Source organism: Cetorhinus maximus, chromosome 14 (assembly GCF_964194155.1).
Source record: "Cetorhinus maximus chromosome 14, sCetMax3.hap1.1, whole genome shotgun sequence".
In the NCBI taxonomy this organism is placed as follows: domain Eukaryota; kingdom Metazoa; phylum Chordata; class Chondrichthyes; order Lamniformes; family Cetorhinidae; genus Cetorhinus; species Cetorhinus maximus.
This window is the reverse complement of record NC_135892.1, coordinates 67,027,822-67,043,719: the sequence shown is the minus strand read 5'-3', so window position 1 is coordinate 67,043,719 and position 15,898 is coordinate 67,027,822. Positions and strand designations below refer to the sequence as shown.

The 15,898-nt window shown below is 40.7% G+C and overlaps 1 protein-coding gene across 2 annotated transcripts in view; it reads left to right on the top strand.

The window, feature by feature from the left end:
• Window positions 1-289: 289 nt before the first annotated feature.
• marc1 (mitochondrial amidoxime reducing component 1) overlaps window positions 290-15,898 on the top strand; it is a 40,555-nt gene continuing 24,946 nt past the window's right edge. The window contains exons 1-4 of one of the 2 annotated variants that reach the window (XM_078557015.1): window positions 290-2,353; window positions 9,515-9,688; window positions 10,550-10,715; window positions 15,692-15,832. In XM_078557015.1, coding sequence (XP_078413141.1) covers window positions 2,076-2,353; window positions 9,515-9,688; window positions 10,550-10,715; window positions 15,692-15,832 — 759 coding nt within the window. In that variant the 5' untranslated portion in view covers window positions 290-2,075. The remainder of the gene's footprint in view (window positions 2,354-9,514; window positions 9,689-10,549; window positions 10,716-15,691; window positions 15,833-15,898) is intronic. The other variant, XR_013578688.1, reaches the window with a different exon arrangement.

The following is a 15,898-nucleotide window of genomic DNA, read 5'->3' as shown; positions in this document are numbered from 1 at the left end:
TTAAGAAACTAGTTGCTGTATTCAGGTAAGTTTTTAAAGCTCTCAAGTGTTTCAATGAGTTAGTGGATGAGTGCGTGGGTGAGTGGGTGGGTGAGTGGGCAGGTGAGTGAGTGGGTAAGTGAGTGGGTAGTTGGGTCAGGTTGGGGTGGTAGTCAGGTCAGTTGTGGTGCTCAGTTCAGTTACACTGGCTAATCACTGAGTTATACCAGATCTTAACTAGCCTAACATTTTCAGGATAAGTATTCAGGTAAGTCCCGTGTACCTGGCCCAAGTCATTGACACTGAAATCAGTGTCAGAAACTTTTGCATAACGTTCAGGGCAGTGTAAATCAGCCCATCGGAAGTTTAAACTTCCCAGGCAATTGCAGCATAAGTGCGTGTGCCAGGACTTCCTAAGGGTCCTGATGCACAACGGCAATTTAAGTCCCAATTTCGCTGTTCTGAACAAAGGAAGATTTGGGCCGATGTCAATGAGTGGCAGCATGCAGATGAGAAATAGGAGGGGACACCAGAGGTAACTGTGCAGGAGCAAGAACAGAATCCATTGCAGATGATTCTCTGGCCACGATTACATATATAAGAATGGAATAAGGTGAATGCAGTTCCACCCAACTGATTGATGGTGGAAAGGCATTGGAGGAAGATGGTGTGATCAATAATGTCAAAGGCTGCAGATAGGTCGAGAAGAATGAGGAGAGATAGTTTACCTTTGTCAGTCAAATAGGAAGTCATTTGTGACTTTCGGTGACAAGGGTGGAAACCTGATTGGAGGAATTTAAACATGGGGTTCCAGGAAAGCTGGATATGAATTTGGGAGGCGACAGTACGTTCACGGACGTTGGGTGGAAAGAGAGGTTGGAGATCGAGCGGGAGTTTGCAAGAATGGAGGGTCAAGGGTTTTTTTTCTAACTTAGTTACAATTTAACAATATGAATGAAGATAATACAAAATAGTATGTAATTCTTCCCTTTGATAACTTTTCCTGAAGATTGGCCTGGATGCAAATAAGAATTTTACTTTGTTGTCACACTGACCTTTTTGCTAAAATTATCAACAGGAAGATTTTGTAGGGGGGGGTGGGGGTGCAGGGGAGGTGAAGTGGGCTAAATTAAGGTAAAGTGGAGGTTGAGGGGAGATAAGGTGGAGTGTGAGGTTGGGGATAAATGGGGGGTGAGGGTGGTGGTTGAGGCAGTGAGGTAAGGGTGTGGGTGAAGGGGAGGTGATGTTAAGGGGTGATGTGCGTTAAGGGGTGAGTTAACTTTCGGGCATGGACAAAGGAGTGGGCTCTTCTCTGCACTATCACTGCTTAGACTCGTAGGCGGCCAGGCAATTTTCATGGTTCTTTGCCCTTAAATACGGCATTGCTTCTTCCCACATTTACCAGGAAAGATAGTTTGGTTCTTTTCATTAGCACTAAAGGAAATCTGTGACTTGGAGCAGCAAACGGATTAAAGCAGGGTGAGGCTACGTCCTGCAACCCGTATAACAGCTGTAACGTGTTCCTTCTTGGCTGGGATTTCCAGCCTTCCCGTTATGTTGATGGAAAATCTCTAGATTTTCCCGATGTTGATGCAATAACAAAGTTTGCATGAAGTACATTGGCCAGACCAATGACATGATTGCGTCAAATGTTGATAAGCACTTTTCAAGTATATTTACTGAAACTTCATTGCTAAAAGTGTTCCCGATAGCTTCAGCGTAGTTTGAAGTTTGGACCTTACTCCAGAAGGACGCTGGATTTACTGAAAACAAAACCCGCAATCGTTCAATGTTTCATCTAAGTTGGGCAATACTAACAGAATTCGAGCAATATACACACCTTGAATCAATTTAACGCAGACAGCAGGGGAGCGCAAAACAAACAGACCGTGGCTGCCTGAAAACACACCCCTTTTTCTGACATAAAACTAGTAGTCAGGTTTAAGCGTCGAGTTTGCCAGGGTTGTTCAGCGCCAACTGCAGCCTGAAGACGGATCAGTGAAGGCGGGAGAAGAGCTGCCCGCAGAGATCGCCCCCCGCTGCCTTGACCTGTTTCTCTGGTGGCCGCGGCCCGGTGCTGTGTGTATTGGCCTTCGATGGCTCACTTTGCGGAGGCGCGGGAACTGATGACCCCGAAGCGCACGGCGGTGGCGTTGGCCGCGGGGCTCGGAGTGGCGGCTGGAGTGGGGCTGGCAACGTTCGGGGTCAGACGTCTCCTGGACGCCTACCGACAAGGCCCCCCCAACACTACACTGGTCAAAGTGGCCGAAGTCTCCAGACTCTTCATTTACCCCGTCAAATCATGCAAAGGAATCCCCTTGACCGAGGTGGAGGTTACTGACTTGGGACTGAAGAAGGGCCCGCTGAGGGATAGGTATTCAAACACTTTATTCCGTTCTCTTAAACAAATAGAAGTTCTTGATTTTCCATTCTCTGCTTTGAAATGTTCTGTTGAGAATCGTATTTTGATATTTCAAGTGTCTGCCTTGCTAAGTTTGACCTTATATTTATTTTCACAAGGCACGGTTTGTTTGTTTTCAATAAACGTGGCATAATTTTCCTTTATGGTGATAACGGCGGCATTTTAACACCGTCACGAACAGAGCATGTCACAGTTTTTTGTTGAGTAATACTGTTAGGTATTTCATAAAGGATTATTCATCCGCTGGCGTATTAGTCACAACTCGTTCAAAGACATGCCGGGGAAACATTTGAACACAAATATCAGTTTTAGTTAAGATAATTTGGAAGGCTTTTGATTTGGAACAAAAGTCTTATTTTGGTATTTAGAACTTGACTAAAAGTGAATCCTTTGCGCCGTGGTTCACTCATTTGATCACCTCAGCGATTCTGCTACCCTTGTTCCTAAATACTTTGTGTGAGGTTTCAGTGAAAGTGACTGCCAGTATGGCCTATTCACCATCACTATTGTGCTGAATAATCTTCTTCACACCAGTGACTAACTCTAGACTGAAAATACCCCACTTTAAATGTGCCAAGGTCAAAGAGTTTTTTGAATGAAGGGAGAGGGGTAGCAACTTTTTGAAAGGAGCAGGGTAGTAGTGACTGAAAAAAAACAGGAAGACTTGCACCTACATTGCACTTTTCTTGACCACTGGACATCTCAAAGCAGTTTCCAGCCAATTAACTACTTTATGACATGTGGCTACTGTTGTAAGGGTGGAAATTTGGCAGCGAATATGTGCACAGCAAACTTCTGCAAAATGTGATAATGGCCAGGTAATGTGTTTTTGTGATTTTGCATAAGGAATAAATATTCTCCAGCGCACCAGGGATCATTCCTTGCTGTTTTTTGAAATAGTGCCATGGGATCTTTTACATCCACCCAATTAAGGTTAACATATCAGCCAGAAGTTGGCACCTCTAACAGTGCAGCGCTCTCAGAATGATCCTCCAATGCAGTACTATGTTGTGGGCTTGAGCAGTAGAATAGCAATAATCAAGGGTCAGAAGTGTAGAGGATGTGGCCTCAGACAAACAGCGAGAGAATATTGCCCAGATAAAGTGAAGCGCAGAGATTGGAAAGTGACGACAGGTATTTTGAATATAATGGTTGTGCAAGAATAAGAATGATGGGTGTGCAAACGTGGTGTTAAAGACTTGTGTTATTGAATTCAAGATTAATTAGTTTGTGAAGGATGGTGGAGAGCTCCAAGTAAAGAGAACATTTTGAGATCAATGCTTGAGGCAATGAAAGCATGAATTTGGGTTTTGGGGTGGGGTGGGGGGTAGCAGCAAGAAATGGGGGCACATGCAATATTCTAGAGGTGGAAAGATTGACTTGCCAAGGAAGTAGTACCATATTAGATAGGAGCAGACTAAGAAGGAGTATGAGGAATGCATAGACAGGTTTAGAATACATACATGTCAATGCCCAAAGAGTGGTGAATAAACTTGAGTTACAAGCACAAATATCCATTGAAAATTTGATGGAGGGAAATATTACAAACTTAAAAATGGTGAGGACTGGACACCTCATATTTAAAGAGACACAATGTTCAGAAAAGATAGGGCAGGAAGAAAGGGCATTGGGTAGCTGGGGAATGCATTGTATTGTTGGAAAGGGAGGATGTCCTTTAAGGGGCAAGAACAGATATACTGTTCTATATGGTTATGGTTCAGAATCAATAAAGGTAGTGTCATGCTACTGGGGGTATTCTGTATACCTCCAGATAGCGATTGTGAGAGAGATAGAGGAGCAAATGTGAAGGGAAATCATAGAGATGTGCAAAAATGATAGAATGGTGATGCTGGGAATTTTAATTACTCAAATATAAATTGGGATAATGCTGGACTGTAGGGAAAGAAGGGGGAGGAATTTCTGAAATGTGTTCAGGAGAACTTTGTTGACTAGTCGGTTCTCGGTCCAACAAGGAAGGAGGCATTGCTAGATCTGGTGCTGGGAATGAGGTGGGCCACGTGGGCCAAGTGTCTGTGGGGGAACACTGGGCAAGGGTGAATTTATATCATAACATTTAGCTTAGTAATGGAGAGAGCAAGGAACAACTAAAGTAGACCTTCCAAATTGGAAGAGGGCTAATTTTAATCAGATCGGTAGGGATCGAGCCAGGCTAAAATGGAACCAAAGATTGACAGGAAAATCTGTGATGGAACAATGGGTGATCTTTAGGGAGGAGATGTTTCAAGTAAAGGCTAGGCACAGTTCAAAAAGGGTGAACGATAGGGAAACTGCTCCAGGGCCCCTTGGATGGCAAGGAAGACAGAGAATACAATGAAACAAGAAAGACGGGTGTATAATGCATGTTGCGTGAATTCTTTAAGCAAGAATCAGGCCAAATACAATGAGTTGAAAGGGGAAGTGAAGAGGAAAATAAGACTGGTAAGGAGAGAATGTAAGATTGGAATGACAGTTAAGAACACAAAAGTCTGCTATTGACATGTAAATAGTAAGCAGGTAGTAGGAGGCAGTGTGGGTTCTATTAGGGACAAAGATGGTGATATACTTAGAGGCGCAGGGCAAGGCTTAATGAGTACTTTGTATCAGTGTTTATGAAGGGAGAGGATGCTGACAAAATATCAGTACGAGCAGAGACTGATAGTGGTAAATGGGCAGGATGAAAATTGTTACTAGGATGTACTGGAAAGGCTGACTTTGCTTAGAGTGAAAATCACCTGGTCCAGATGCCTTGCCTCCCAGGTTGCTAAAGGAAATGGGGTTGGAGATAGTAGAAGAGCTTCCCATAATATTCCAATCTTCCCTCGATATGGGGGAGTTGCCAGAGGAATGGAGAATAGCAAACAAGATAGCCTTGTTCAAAAATGGGTTTAAGGACATTACTAATAACTATAAGCTGGTCAGTTTAACATGAATGGTGGGTAAAGTCTTAGGAATAATAATCAGGGAAAAAAATCAATAGGCACTTGGAGAGGTTTGAGTTAATTAAGGAGAGCAAGCATGGATTCGTAAAAGGCAGATTATGCTTGATGAATCTAATTGAATTTTTTGGTGAAGTAACAGAAAGGGTGATGAAGGGAATGCGATAAATGTTGTCTATAAAGATCTTAAGAAAGCATTTGACAAAGTACTACATAAAAGTTTGGTTAGTGAAATTGAGATTCATGGAATAGGAGGTTCAGTGTTACCTTGGATAAAACATTGGCTTTAAAAAAATTGAGCAATGAAGTTTTTGGCTTTCCAATTGACATGGAAAGCAGTACGTCACAAGGATGGATCTGTTGGCTGACGAATGGCTGGAGCATGGGGGTTCATGTGATGAAATCTCCAGGAATATATTTGATTATAGTTGACAACCCTTTGAAGCACAAGGATGTCCACTGGAAATATGCTGGGCATCATAGTCCAAGTAGCGTTGGATGATGCTCCAGTAAACAAGGGGTAATGAACCAAATTTTGCAGGGAATTTAGGGAGTAGTGTGCTATTTGGATGACATGTTTATTTCAGTTCCAAACATTCAGATCCATGATGACAGGCTGAAAAAGGTGCTCCAATGCTTGGAAAAGCATGGAGTTTGGACAAAGGTATATAAATGCGAAATGTATCAAAACTCTGTAGAGTATTTGAGTCACAGGTTAGATAAAGATGGGTTACATGCTGCCAAGAGCAAAATTCAAGCAATAAGAAAGCTGTCACATGCTCAGAATATCTCTGAGCCCAGATCTTTTTGGGCTAAGCAAATTACTGTGGTAAATTCATACCAAATTTGGTAACCTTATTGCATCCGTTGATTGAACTCTTGGGGAAGAGTATTCTGTGGAATTGGACACATTAATTAGTGTGATAAAGCATTCCAGTTGTGTAAAGTTAATTGGTGGATGGTACAATGCTTGTACCTTACAGTGTATCCAAGAAGATTAAGCTAGCACATGATGCCTCTCCATGTGGAATAGGTGTGATCTCTCAAGTGTTGGATAATGGTGAGGAGAGACTGATTGCATTGTCCACATGCACCATCGGTGCCAGTGAGTGAAATTATGCTCAAATAGAATGTGAAGTATTGTCTTTGATTTTTGGAGTAAGAAGCTTTCATAAAACCTGCATGGTCACAGTTTCATGATCAAAACTGATCATAAGCCTCTGATCGCTATTTTGAATCCAAAGTCTCCAGCACCATTTTAGCTGCAGCTTGAATGCAGAGATGGGCTTTGATTTTGTCTGCTTATCAGTACGACATTAAGTACAGATGATCAGAAAATTATTGTAATGCTGGTGTGATGTTTAGATTACCATCCCCTCAGAGGTAAAGCCCAATAGGGAAGATTTGTTTTTCTTTTCACACATAGATGAGTTGTGAGTCACAGCAAATGACATTGGTCGAACCATTCATAGGGATCCTATATTGGTAAGGCTGTACAACTATATGGCTAACGGGTGGCCAACACAGATACTGGGTTTAGAAATCAGGCCATTTTTTATGTGTAAGAATGAGTTATCTGTTAATAAAGGTTGTGTTATATGGGGAGCCAGAGTTGCAATTCCTGAAAGGACCAGATCGCAGTTGCTATGTGATCTTCATGATCAACACTTAGGGATGAACTTGACAAAGAATCTAGTGAGAAGCTATCTTTGGTGGCCAGGGTTAGATAAGGACATAGAGGTCACAGTGGAGCAGTGCAGAGCATGTCAAGTTGTAGAAAAGAAGCTGCCATCGGTACCTTACCATGGAACTGACCAGCTAGATTTTGCAGAATTTGGAGGGCAATGACTAGTCATTGTGATAGATAGCACCGTCAGTGGAAGAGAAGCAATGCAGGCAGAACGAGAGTCACTAAGAGGGCGTTAGGACTATGGACTGCCATTGGATTGGTCCATGATTATGGCAAAGTACTGCAGTGGTTTGCCGTTGCCTTCTGCAGTATGCCTGATCAAGAAACTCTCCTGCTCTTGCCACCTGCAATTAGGCATATTGGAAGGATTTACAGGCTGATAATCAACCTGTTTGGCCACATTATGAATGCACCTTCCATGACCTTCAAGTCCTGAAGTGTGACCGGAACCCAGAGCTTCTGGCCCAGAGGCAGGGAAGCTACCACTCCATCACAAGACATAACAATGTTGCCTTTACTCATCTAACAATATTGTTGACTTACCTGTTGCATGGCCCATTGGTTTAAGACGTTTCTTGTTACAGTTTAACCAGATTCTTAATGCTAAATATTCTAATATGGTTTGCATAACATTCCATTCGATGATTCTATGAGAGGAATGGGACTAACTGAGTTGCTGTTGTAGTGATCCATCAGGGACACGACTGGCCAAATGGCCTCCTTTTGTGCTATAATCATTCTATAATTCTTTGAACATAACTTCCCCTATATTACAACAGTGACTACACTTGAAAACGTATTTTCATGTCTGTAAAGTATTTTGGGATGTTTTGAGGTAATGAAATGAGCTATATAAATGGAAGTCTTTTCACTTTGCTTTATAAATGGCTGAGGTTCACATGATACATGCTTTTTTATCTCACTTCAGTGGAAAATAGAATAAACAATATAAGTGGAATAGCAAAACTATTTTTGCTGAATCTCTGATAGTTTAAAAGTAAACATTAATAAGAACTGCCTCAGAGTAACCATCCTGAAGCACTATGCATCATTGAACAATTCAAAAAAAAATTCACAAAGTGACAATCACTTAAAAATCCTTAGTACTAATGTCTTTTTTGATGGTCTGCAACTATTTAACTTTCCATACCAGTGTGGATGCTCTGAAGAAATGGGCATGTCCTAAAAATTATAACATTAATGGAATGATTTCACTGCCTCCACCTACAGACTACATCACAAAAATTAACAGGAAAATAGTGGATTATTTCTGGTAGGATCAACAGGGTGTGAGACAATAGGTGAAGTTATTTGAAAATAAGATAGAAGGTAACCTAAAGAAAAAGGATCAAGAGCTTCCAGTGAGCACATAGCACCTTGTTATTCAATTAAGGGACTATTGGTGTAGCTTAGGGAAGAATTGCAAGTAGCACCTTGGGAAGTAATGGAAGATGAGTAAGCTTAACCTTTTGAAATAGGAACCTCTGAATTCTGAAAGATAGACCAGTATTAGTGATCAAGTGTATCTGGAGTGATCAAGTGTAAACTTAAAAATGTCTGGATTTGCTCCATTATGAAGTAATAAGGAGTTCTTGGTATATTGTGCGCACAATATAATTCTGTGTGGATAGAAAGGGTATTTACCATGTCAGAGATCTGTGCTTATGAACCTATTTTTTAATCTGAGTAATGGGATGTGAAACAAAATATTGTAAAATCTCCTTTTAAAATAGGAGTGGTGAATAGGCAACGAGTGAATATTTATTTGCATGAATAGCGGATTTGACAATTTAGGACCCAAAACCCATCTCGCCGATTTGTACTAATTTGTTTTAGCATGATTAAGAAACACGGGAAAAGGACGCATAGATGAGTTAAGTTAAAGAGAGTGGAAATTATGCTTGTTTTGAAATGTTGTTATATGGTTGTGAGAGGCTACATTTAAAACTGGTAAAAATACTTTACAACATGCACTTCATTTACACTTCATGCCTGAAGGACTGTGTGAGATTTCTGCTATGGAGATACTAATTATGTCAGAAAATATACACCTTTTCAGCAATGTAATATGATAAATAGCTTCAAAGCTCAGTTGGTTGAATACCCCATGAGTGACAAAACCTAAAACTACCACACAAATTGTTTAATCATATATGGACCCAGTGATTTGATACAGTCAGATCCACTAAAGCAGCATTTTCTCTGGCTAATGATTGCTTAAGCAAAAATTGCAGTAGGGCAAAAGAATGTGCTAGATCTAGAAATTTGCACAATGTAGCATCATACCAAATTGCTTGCTTTAATCATAGCCTATTTAAACTGCGTTTACATTTTCTCCCAAGGCAAGCAGGATGTGGGTTTTAAACAGGCTGTGCTATAAAGATAAATGACATGCTGTTTTGTGGCTTTTCATGCCCAGACTCTGTGCTATAGTACTTCTTTTAGATGAACCCAAGAACTCCTTGTAAGTATTTTTTTATCTTCTAGGCAGTGGCTTATAGTCGATGAGAAATGGAACATGATTACAGGCAGGGTGGAGCCTTCTTTGGTGCTCGTCACTGTATCCGATAAGAATGGCTTTCTGTGTCTTAATGCACCAGAAATGGAAGAGCTGAGGGTCCCTTTGAAACCATCAAAGTCAAATCCTGTGAAGATGTGCAGGTAACCTGTCCCGAGTTTACCATATTCCTGCAAATGTTTGTTGCTGTCCATTGCTACTGGTGGCCAAATAAGATTAAATGGTGTGCAATTTGAGTGCTTTGCTTCAAAGGAATCATTAAGCAGGCTTATCGGTTGTGAACTTTTAAAGGAGGAGAAAAAACACGATATGGAGGTGGACTTTGTAATGCAGTGCATTAGATCACTTTGCTGAAAGCAATTTTTGTTCTTCACCTTTGCCACCTGAGCTTAAACCTAATCAAGGCAAAGGTTTGCATAGGCTGGTGCATGATATTCTTTCTAAGATTTTCTAATTGTGATTAATTATGCTTGACTTTATGGCTCAATGGGACAAGTGTTATAGATTCAATTCTGGATTTTTATTCTATATTCTAAAACCGTAAAATATTAAGACCTACGATGACTGAAATGGCACCTGCTAAAAGGAAGAGCCTCACCGCAATAAAATTTGTTGTATGATAAGTTAAAGGGGTGGATTGTAACCTGATTGTATTATAGTGCAACAGAAAATAAAATTCTGGTTCATGATCACAGTTGCCAGCAGCATCCCCCAATGGGAGTACCTGCAATCTTAGAACAGTGTAGAAAGCTGTTGCTGGTTTACACTTTCAATTGGTTTTGATGGAAAAACACAAATAGATGAACTGTGAAACAGAATTTGATTACATCTATTTTTGAAGTAACGAGGGTGAGAATTCCTCTGGTCATTTTTACAGTATTGAATTCCAAATAGAGGAAATATTCACAATCAGGCTTACACATATGGACCAAAGGAATTCTTAACCCAAGATGGCATCAGATAAAATGCATTTGTATTACTTTTAAAACTTTTTTTTTGTAAAGAGTGTGGGGATGCAATATAGAAGGTAGAGATTGTGGCGACGAAGCTGCCCATTGGATCAGTACCTACTTAAGAAATAGCAGGGCTTTCCGACTGGTGTGCTATGAGCCTTCAATGAAACCAATATATCTAAAAGAAAAGGAACCATCTTTCCTGGACAGTGATAAGGTAATTTGTGACAGTATATGGCACAGATTTGAAATGTATGATTAAATTGCAACAGTCTTAAGCTTTGAACTTATCTTATAAGAAACAATTTTGAACTCGCCCTGGTCTTTGTGGACAGATAGGGGACTTGTACCTAGGCTTTTGCCTATGCTGATCTGTGACCAGCTGCTAAAATGTGCATGAGAATAAACTTTCCTCTGAACTTTCTGCTTGCTTTGGTCTTGAGCTTCCTCGCCACCCAATTTCAGTGCTAGAGCCGAGGATGGTAGTTCACCTTGTGGGGAATTGCCAGTGTTATCTGACACTGTGCTGCTATGTCTGCTCATTTTTGATTGTACAGTACTCAAAAATTTCTTCTTTGTTGTGAAGGATATATTGCTATTTTGAAATGTCATTCCACACCATTTTAATTTATATTCTTGTATAACATTTGGAGGGTAAATGTTTAATTGTATGTTAGGTTTCATTGCTTCACTACCTATGTGAAAATGGTACTTCAGTAATCCTGTACATGTACATTTTGTATATGGCCCTTTCAGAACTTCTGTCATTATCCCTCCACAAAAGAAACTCTGGACCTATCCGTCCCCTGCAACTATCGGTGCATGTCTAATTCCTCCTCCCTGTCTATGCCCTTATAAGCGGCATTGTCTGCCATCTCTATGCTCACAGCATACACAAGTCATGCTTCAATCTCCTCACTCTCATTTCTACCCTGCTTGGAGCATTGAGAGCACAATAGTTAAAGACAGCTGCAGAGTTTATCTTTCCTTTAACTTGGCATAAGACAGTGAATATAAGAAAGCAACATAAATAAGTGATTAATATAATTAAGTAATCATTTAAAGCACATCAAGGATGGCAGGACAGATGATGTGTCAAGGCATGTGGGAGCTCCTGGGTAACATTGTGATCCAGGGCAAACACGCCTGCAGTAAATCTTTGTGGTTTGAGGCCCATGCCAACTCAATGCCAACACATGACCCCCCAACCAACCCACATGGTCCCTCATTCTGCCCCTGCTAATGCATGCCACCCAAACATCCCCATGACCTTTCTTATTGTCCATGCCAAGTCAATACTAACTCATGCCTTTTCATCCATTGTATGCGCTATGCACATAACCAATGAGCCATATGATAACAATAGCAAGCGTGGAACTGCTGAGAGAAAGAAAAACACCCATTCATAAATCTTGTTTTGAAAAATGAAATGCTGTTCCTATAACCTGACAAAAGTGTCAATCATACAGACCATTAAAGTATCAGTAACAGAGGCTTCAAATGCTTCACACCTCTTAATGTTGTCCAAATAAATATTGAGCAGAATTTTACGGCCCTGTCGTGGTGGGGGCAGGGCCAGAAAATGCAGCGAAGTATTCAAAAGTCCATTGACTTCGGTGGGATTGGAAAATTACGCTGGTGGGAGGGGCTGTAAAATTCCACCCACTAAGCATTGACAAAAGAGATCACAGAAAGAACAACTTATGTGCTTGAAGATGTCAAGCAAGCAAAGTCAACAATTCACTTCACTTCACTTGTCAAAACAGAACCCCCTGCTGAATTAATGCTTTTATTGGTGTGGGCTCATGCTTGGCTGTGTTCTATCAAATGCCTTTTGAAAGTTCATATGTACAACATCTACTGCACTACCTTCATTATCCTTCCCTGTTGCTTCATCAAAGAACTCTCACAGGTTATTTGGAGATGTTTAGCCTTTAACAGCTTGTGTTGACTATCCCTTTTTGACCGATGCTTCCCCAAGAGAAAATTATTTTTTTCCTTGGTAATGTTCACTACTAGTTTTCCCACCACTTACAGTGCACTGAACTGCAGTTACTTGGATTGTCCTCCTTGTTTTGTATAGGGGTGTAAAATTTTAAATCATCTAATCTGCAGGCATCATTCCCATACCCCAGAAGGATTAAAAGACTGTGGTTTACAACATAATAAAGGCATAAGACATAAGAGAGTACGAGAGTGAACCTATCCATTAACATTTTATGTTTTAATGACTTTAACAATGTTTTCCAAATGTCTCCCTGAAAAGCCATGGACTTGAGATACCAGAGATAGCCTCTCACCCTCAGCTGGAGAGATTTAATAAATTAGTAGATTACAGCTCCCAGCGGACATCTATGCCTCTAACTCTCAAATATTTTTCATTGAAAGCAAGATTGTCCATTCTGAAGAATTTGTGATTTGCTATTTGTAATTACTATCCCCATTCTCCCATGCTGTCCTTGGGTGTAGAAGGATCCAAGGTAAATTGCCTCATGAAAGCCATTATTATTGCTGAAAAGAGAGACATGTTGCCAAAGCTTTATGTCTTGCACTCATCAGGGACAAGTGCAAGAATGACAAATTTCAAACAACTACAACAATATATACACTATAGGAGAAAAGGGTGTTGGTTAGCTGGCATGCCAACTCTGATTGACCAAGGCGTTGCCGTGGAGAAAGCAATGGGGAACCAGAGGCTCCCTAAGCTCCCTAGTAATTCAACAAGGCGCAAGGCTTGAACATATTCATTTTGTTTGTAGGGAACAGGTCCCTGCATATGGATGCATGTCACTTCTAAGGAGCATAAACGAGCCGCTTTGATTTCAACTGATTATCTTAAATTGGGCGTTAGTGTAGCCATTAGCATACTCAGGAGTGTTTAGCAAGTGCTGTCCAATTGTGGAATCACATCTAACGGTAGATATTTTGTTTTGGGTTTTACAAGTGCAGGCTGGTCAAGCACAGTCTGTACTCTGCCTATTGGGAACAACCAAGGAGCTTGCTGTTTGATTCACTCAGCCAATCGCTGGGGCCTACGGCCTATATACTTGGCATTGCACCAACTGTGAAATTTATTGCTCAACTGTGTGGTAGGCAGAATGTCCTTTTGAACTGATGGCGGCATCCTGTTAGTGGACAATACTACCCACATAGCCACTGCATAGTAGCAGCATGAAATGGCTTGCTTAACCTGTTGTTCAAAGCCATTGTTGGAAGCAATTACAGTAATCTGAATTTTTTTTGTATTAAGACATCAAAACAATATAAAGCAAATTTACGGAACAGAAAATTCTCACAAGACGGAACAACTATTCATGTTTGGAGGAAAGTTCTAAATTCAAGTTCTAAGCTGAAAGTTACTTGAGCAGTAAATTTCAACAACAAAGTACTTAACCAGAAATATTTGGTAAAGAAGGACAGAGCTGAAAATCCTTGACCCTTTCAGCACAACCATGCTGCAATTTCATTGCGAATGCTTTAGGGGGGTCATAAAACAGGGGAAAAGACGGTTTGGCTGGGAGTCAGCCATGCACAGAGGCTCCCGCAGGGCCTTGTATGGCGCTGAGCCTCTGCCCGCCCCTATTGATGCAGCGCCAGGGCAAGGGACACCCAATATCAGAAGCTCTTGTATTGCTGACTCTCAGAGAGATTCACTGTATCAGTAGCAACAATGGACTCGCCAGTTGAAGGCTAAAGTAAAAAAATAATTATTTTTCAGCAACTGCTTTGCAACCTCTTTACCTTTTGCACTAGGCTTACTGCAGAGCTTTTATGGAAGGGCCAGATGAGCAGTAGGGTGGTTGTGGGGGGGGGTTTGTCTCAGTGCCCTTGTGCCCCTAGAAGCGACAAGCTATGCTAGATTTACAGATCTGCGTGAGAGGCAGACCCCAGTATTGCTCCCCTGTGATGTTGGTGCATGTATAAACTTAAACTCCAGCTGTGGCAGTGTTAGAGGCCACCAGTGGACACAATTCTGCAGCAATTGCTGGGATTGTTGGTGCATGTATTCTGGAATTAAATCTTGAAGTTTAAACTTTTTGTCACTTATAAAAGCTACACTCTTAGGCAGATGGGACAGAATGCAGATTTGATATCCTAGGTATGGTGTTGCTAACCATGCCCATAAGATATACAGAGACAATTATTTATGCAACTTTTTTGTTTGCATTATGTGAAAGGAATACATTTATTTATCTCCCTGCATACAATGGGAAAGGAAAGTGCTATTTTGCAAAAAGCAGTCAAAAACACATTTTTTCAAACAGATATCTTACAGGCTTCTTCCCAAATATTTTAAGTGAAGATGTGCATCTCTTCCCCTTCCATGTCCAAACACCCCTTTGCAACAGTCTAATCCCTGACTCGCCATGAGTAATGCCATGAGATACCTGCTAGGATATATGAAACTCTTGCATCCAGTATATGCCCAATATATTTAAATTGAATAACCTTCTAAAAATTAAAATTAAAAAAAATCTGGAAAACTAGTCACTTCCTACAGTTTTTTTCTTTCTGTCTTTAATAGCATGGCCTCTTCCAAAGGGCTGGAGAGTTCCCTTAATGTTGCCCGCCTACAAACATATAATCTGCAGTCAACCTTTAGTTCACTGCAGAACATGCCTATTATATTGTATTTCCTTTATCATCGCTGGATTAAAATTCTGGAACTCACTCCATAACAACACAGGGGTCCACCTACATCACGTGGACTCCAGCGGTTCAAGAAGGCGACTCACCACCACCTTCACAAGGGCAATTAGGCATTGGCAATGAATGCTGGCTTTGCCAGAGAGATACATGTCCCATAAACAAATATATTTAAAAAAAATTTTCTCAAGAAGCTCCTAACCAATGGACTTAAAGGGACAGACCAGATTAAACGCAGCTAAATGTGATTGTGCTCTTAATTCCAAACTATAAGAAACTCTAAGGGAGGTTAGGTAGTTTGAAATACAAATTAATATCATAGTAGATATTAAGATTTAATAAATGTATTCTCTTAAGAGGCTGTAGAAGTCTCTCATTGCCCATGCGGATTTTCACTGTTCATTCGAGGGTATTAATAATGCATTGCCAACTTGAGTGAAAGGTTAAAATAATATCCTGCTCCTGTAAATCTCTCGTTTCTCCAATTTATCTCCTGTAGAAATCATTCACTGAAATGAGGTCTATCTTTTCTACTCCCTGTTGTAGACTGTCTACAATGATACCAGTTCCTGCATGATGATGTCGGAGGCGACTGTGGAAGATTTAAATACCAAGTTGGAGAAAAAGGTTAAAATGGAGAATTTCAGGCCTGTGGTAGTAGTGAAGGATTGCAAACCATATGCAGAGGTGAAGAGTTTACTTACATTTGCATGGAAATGAACAAAAATTAATGTGTACTCTGTACTTCATGTT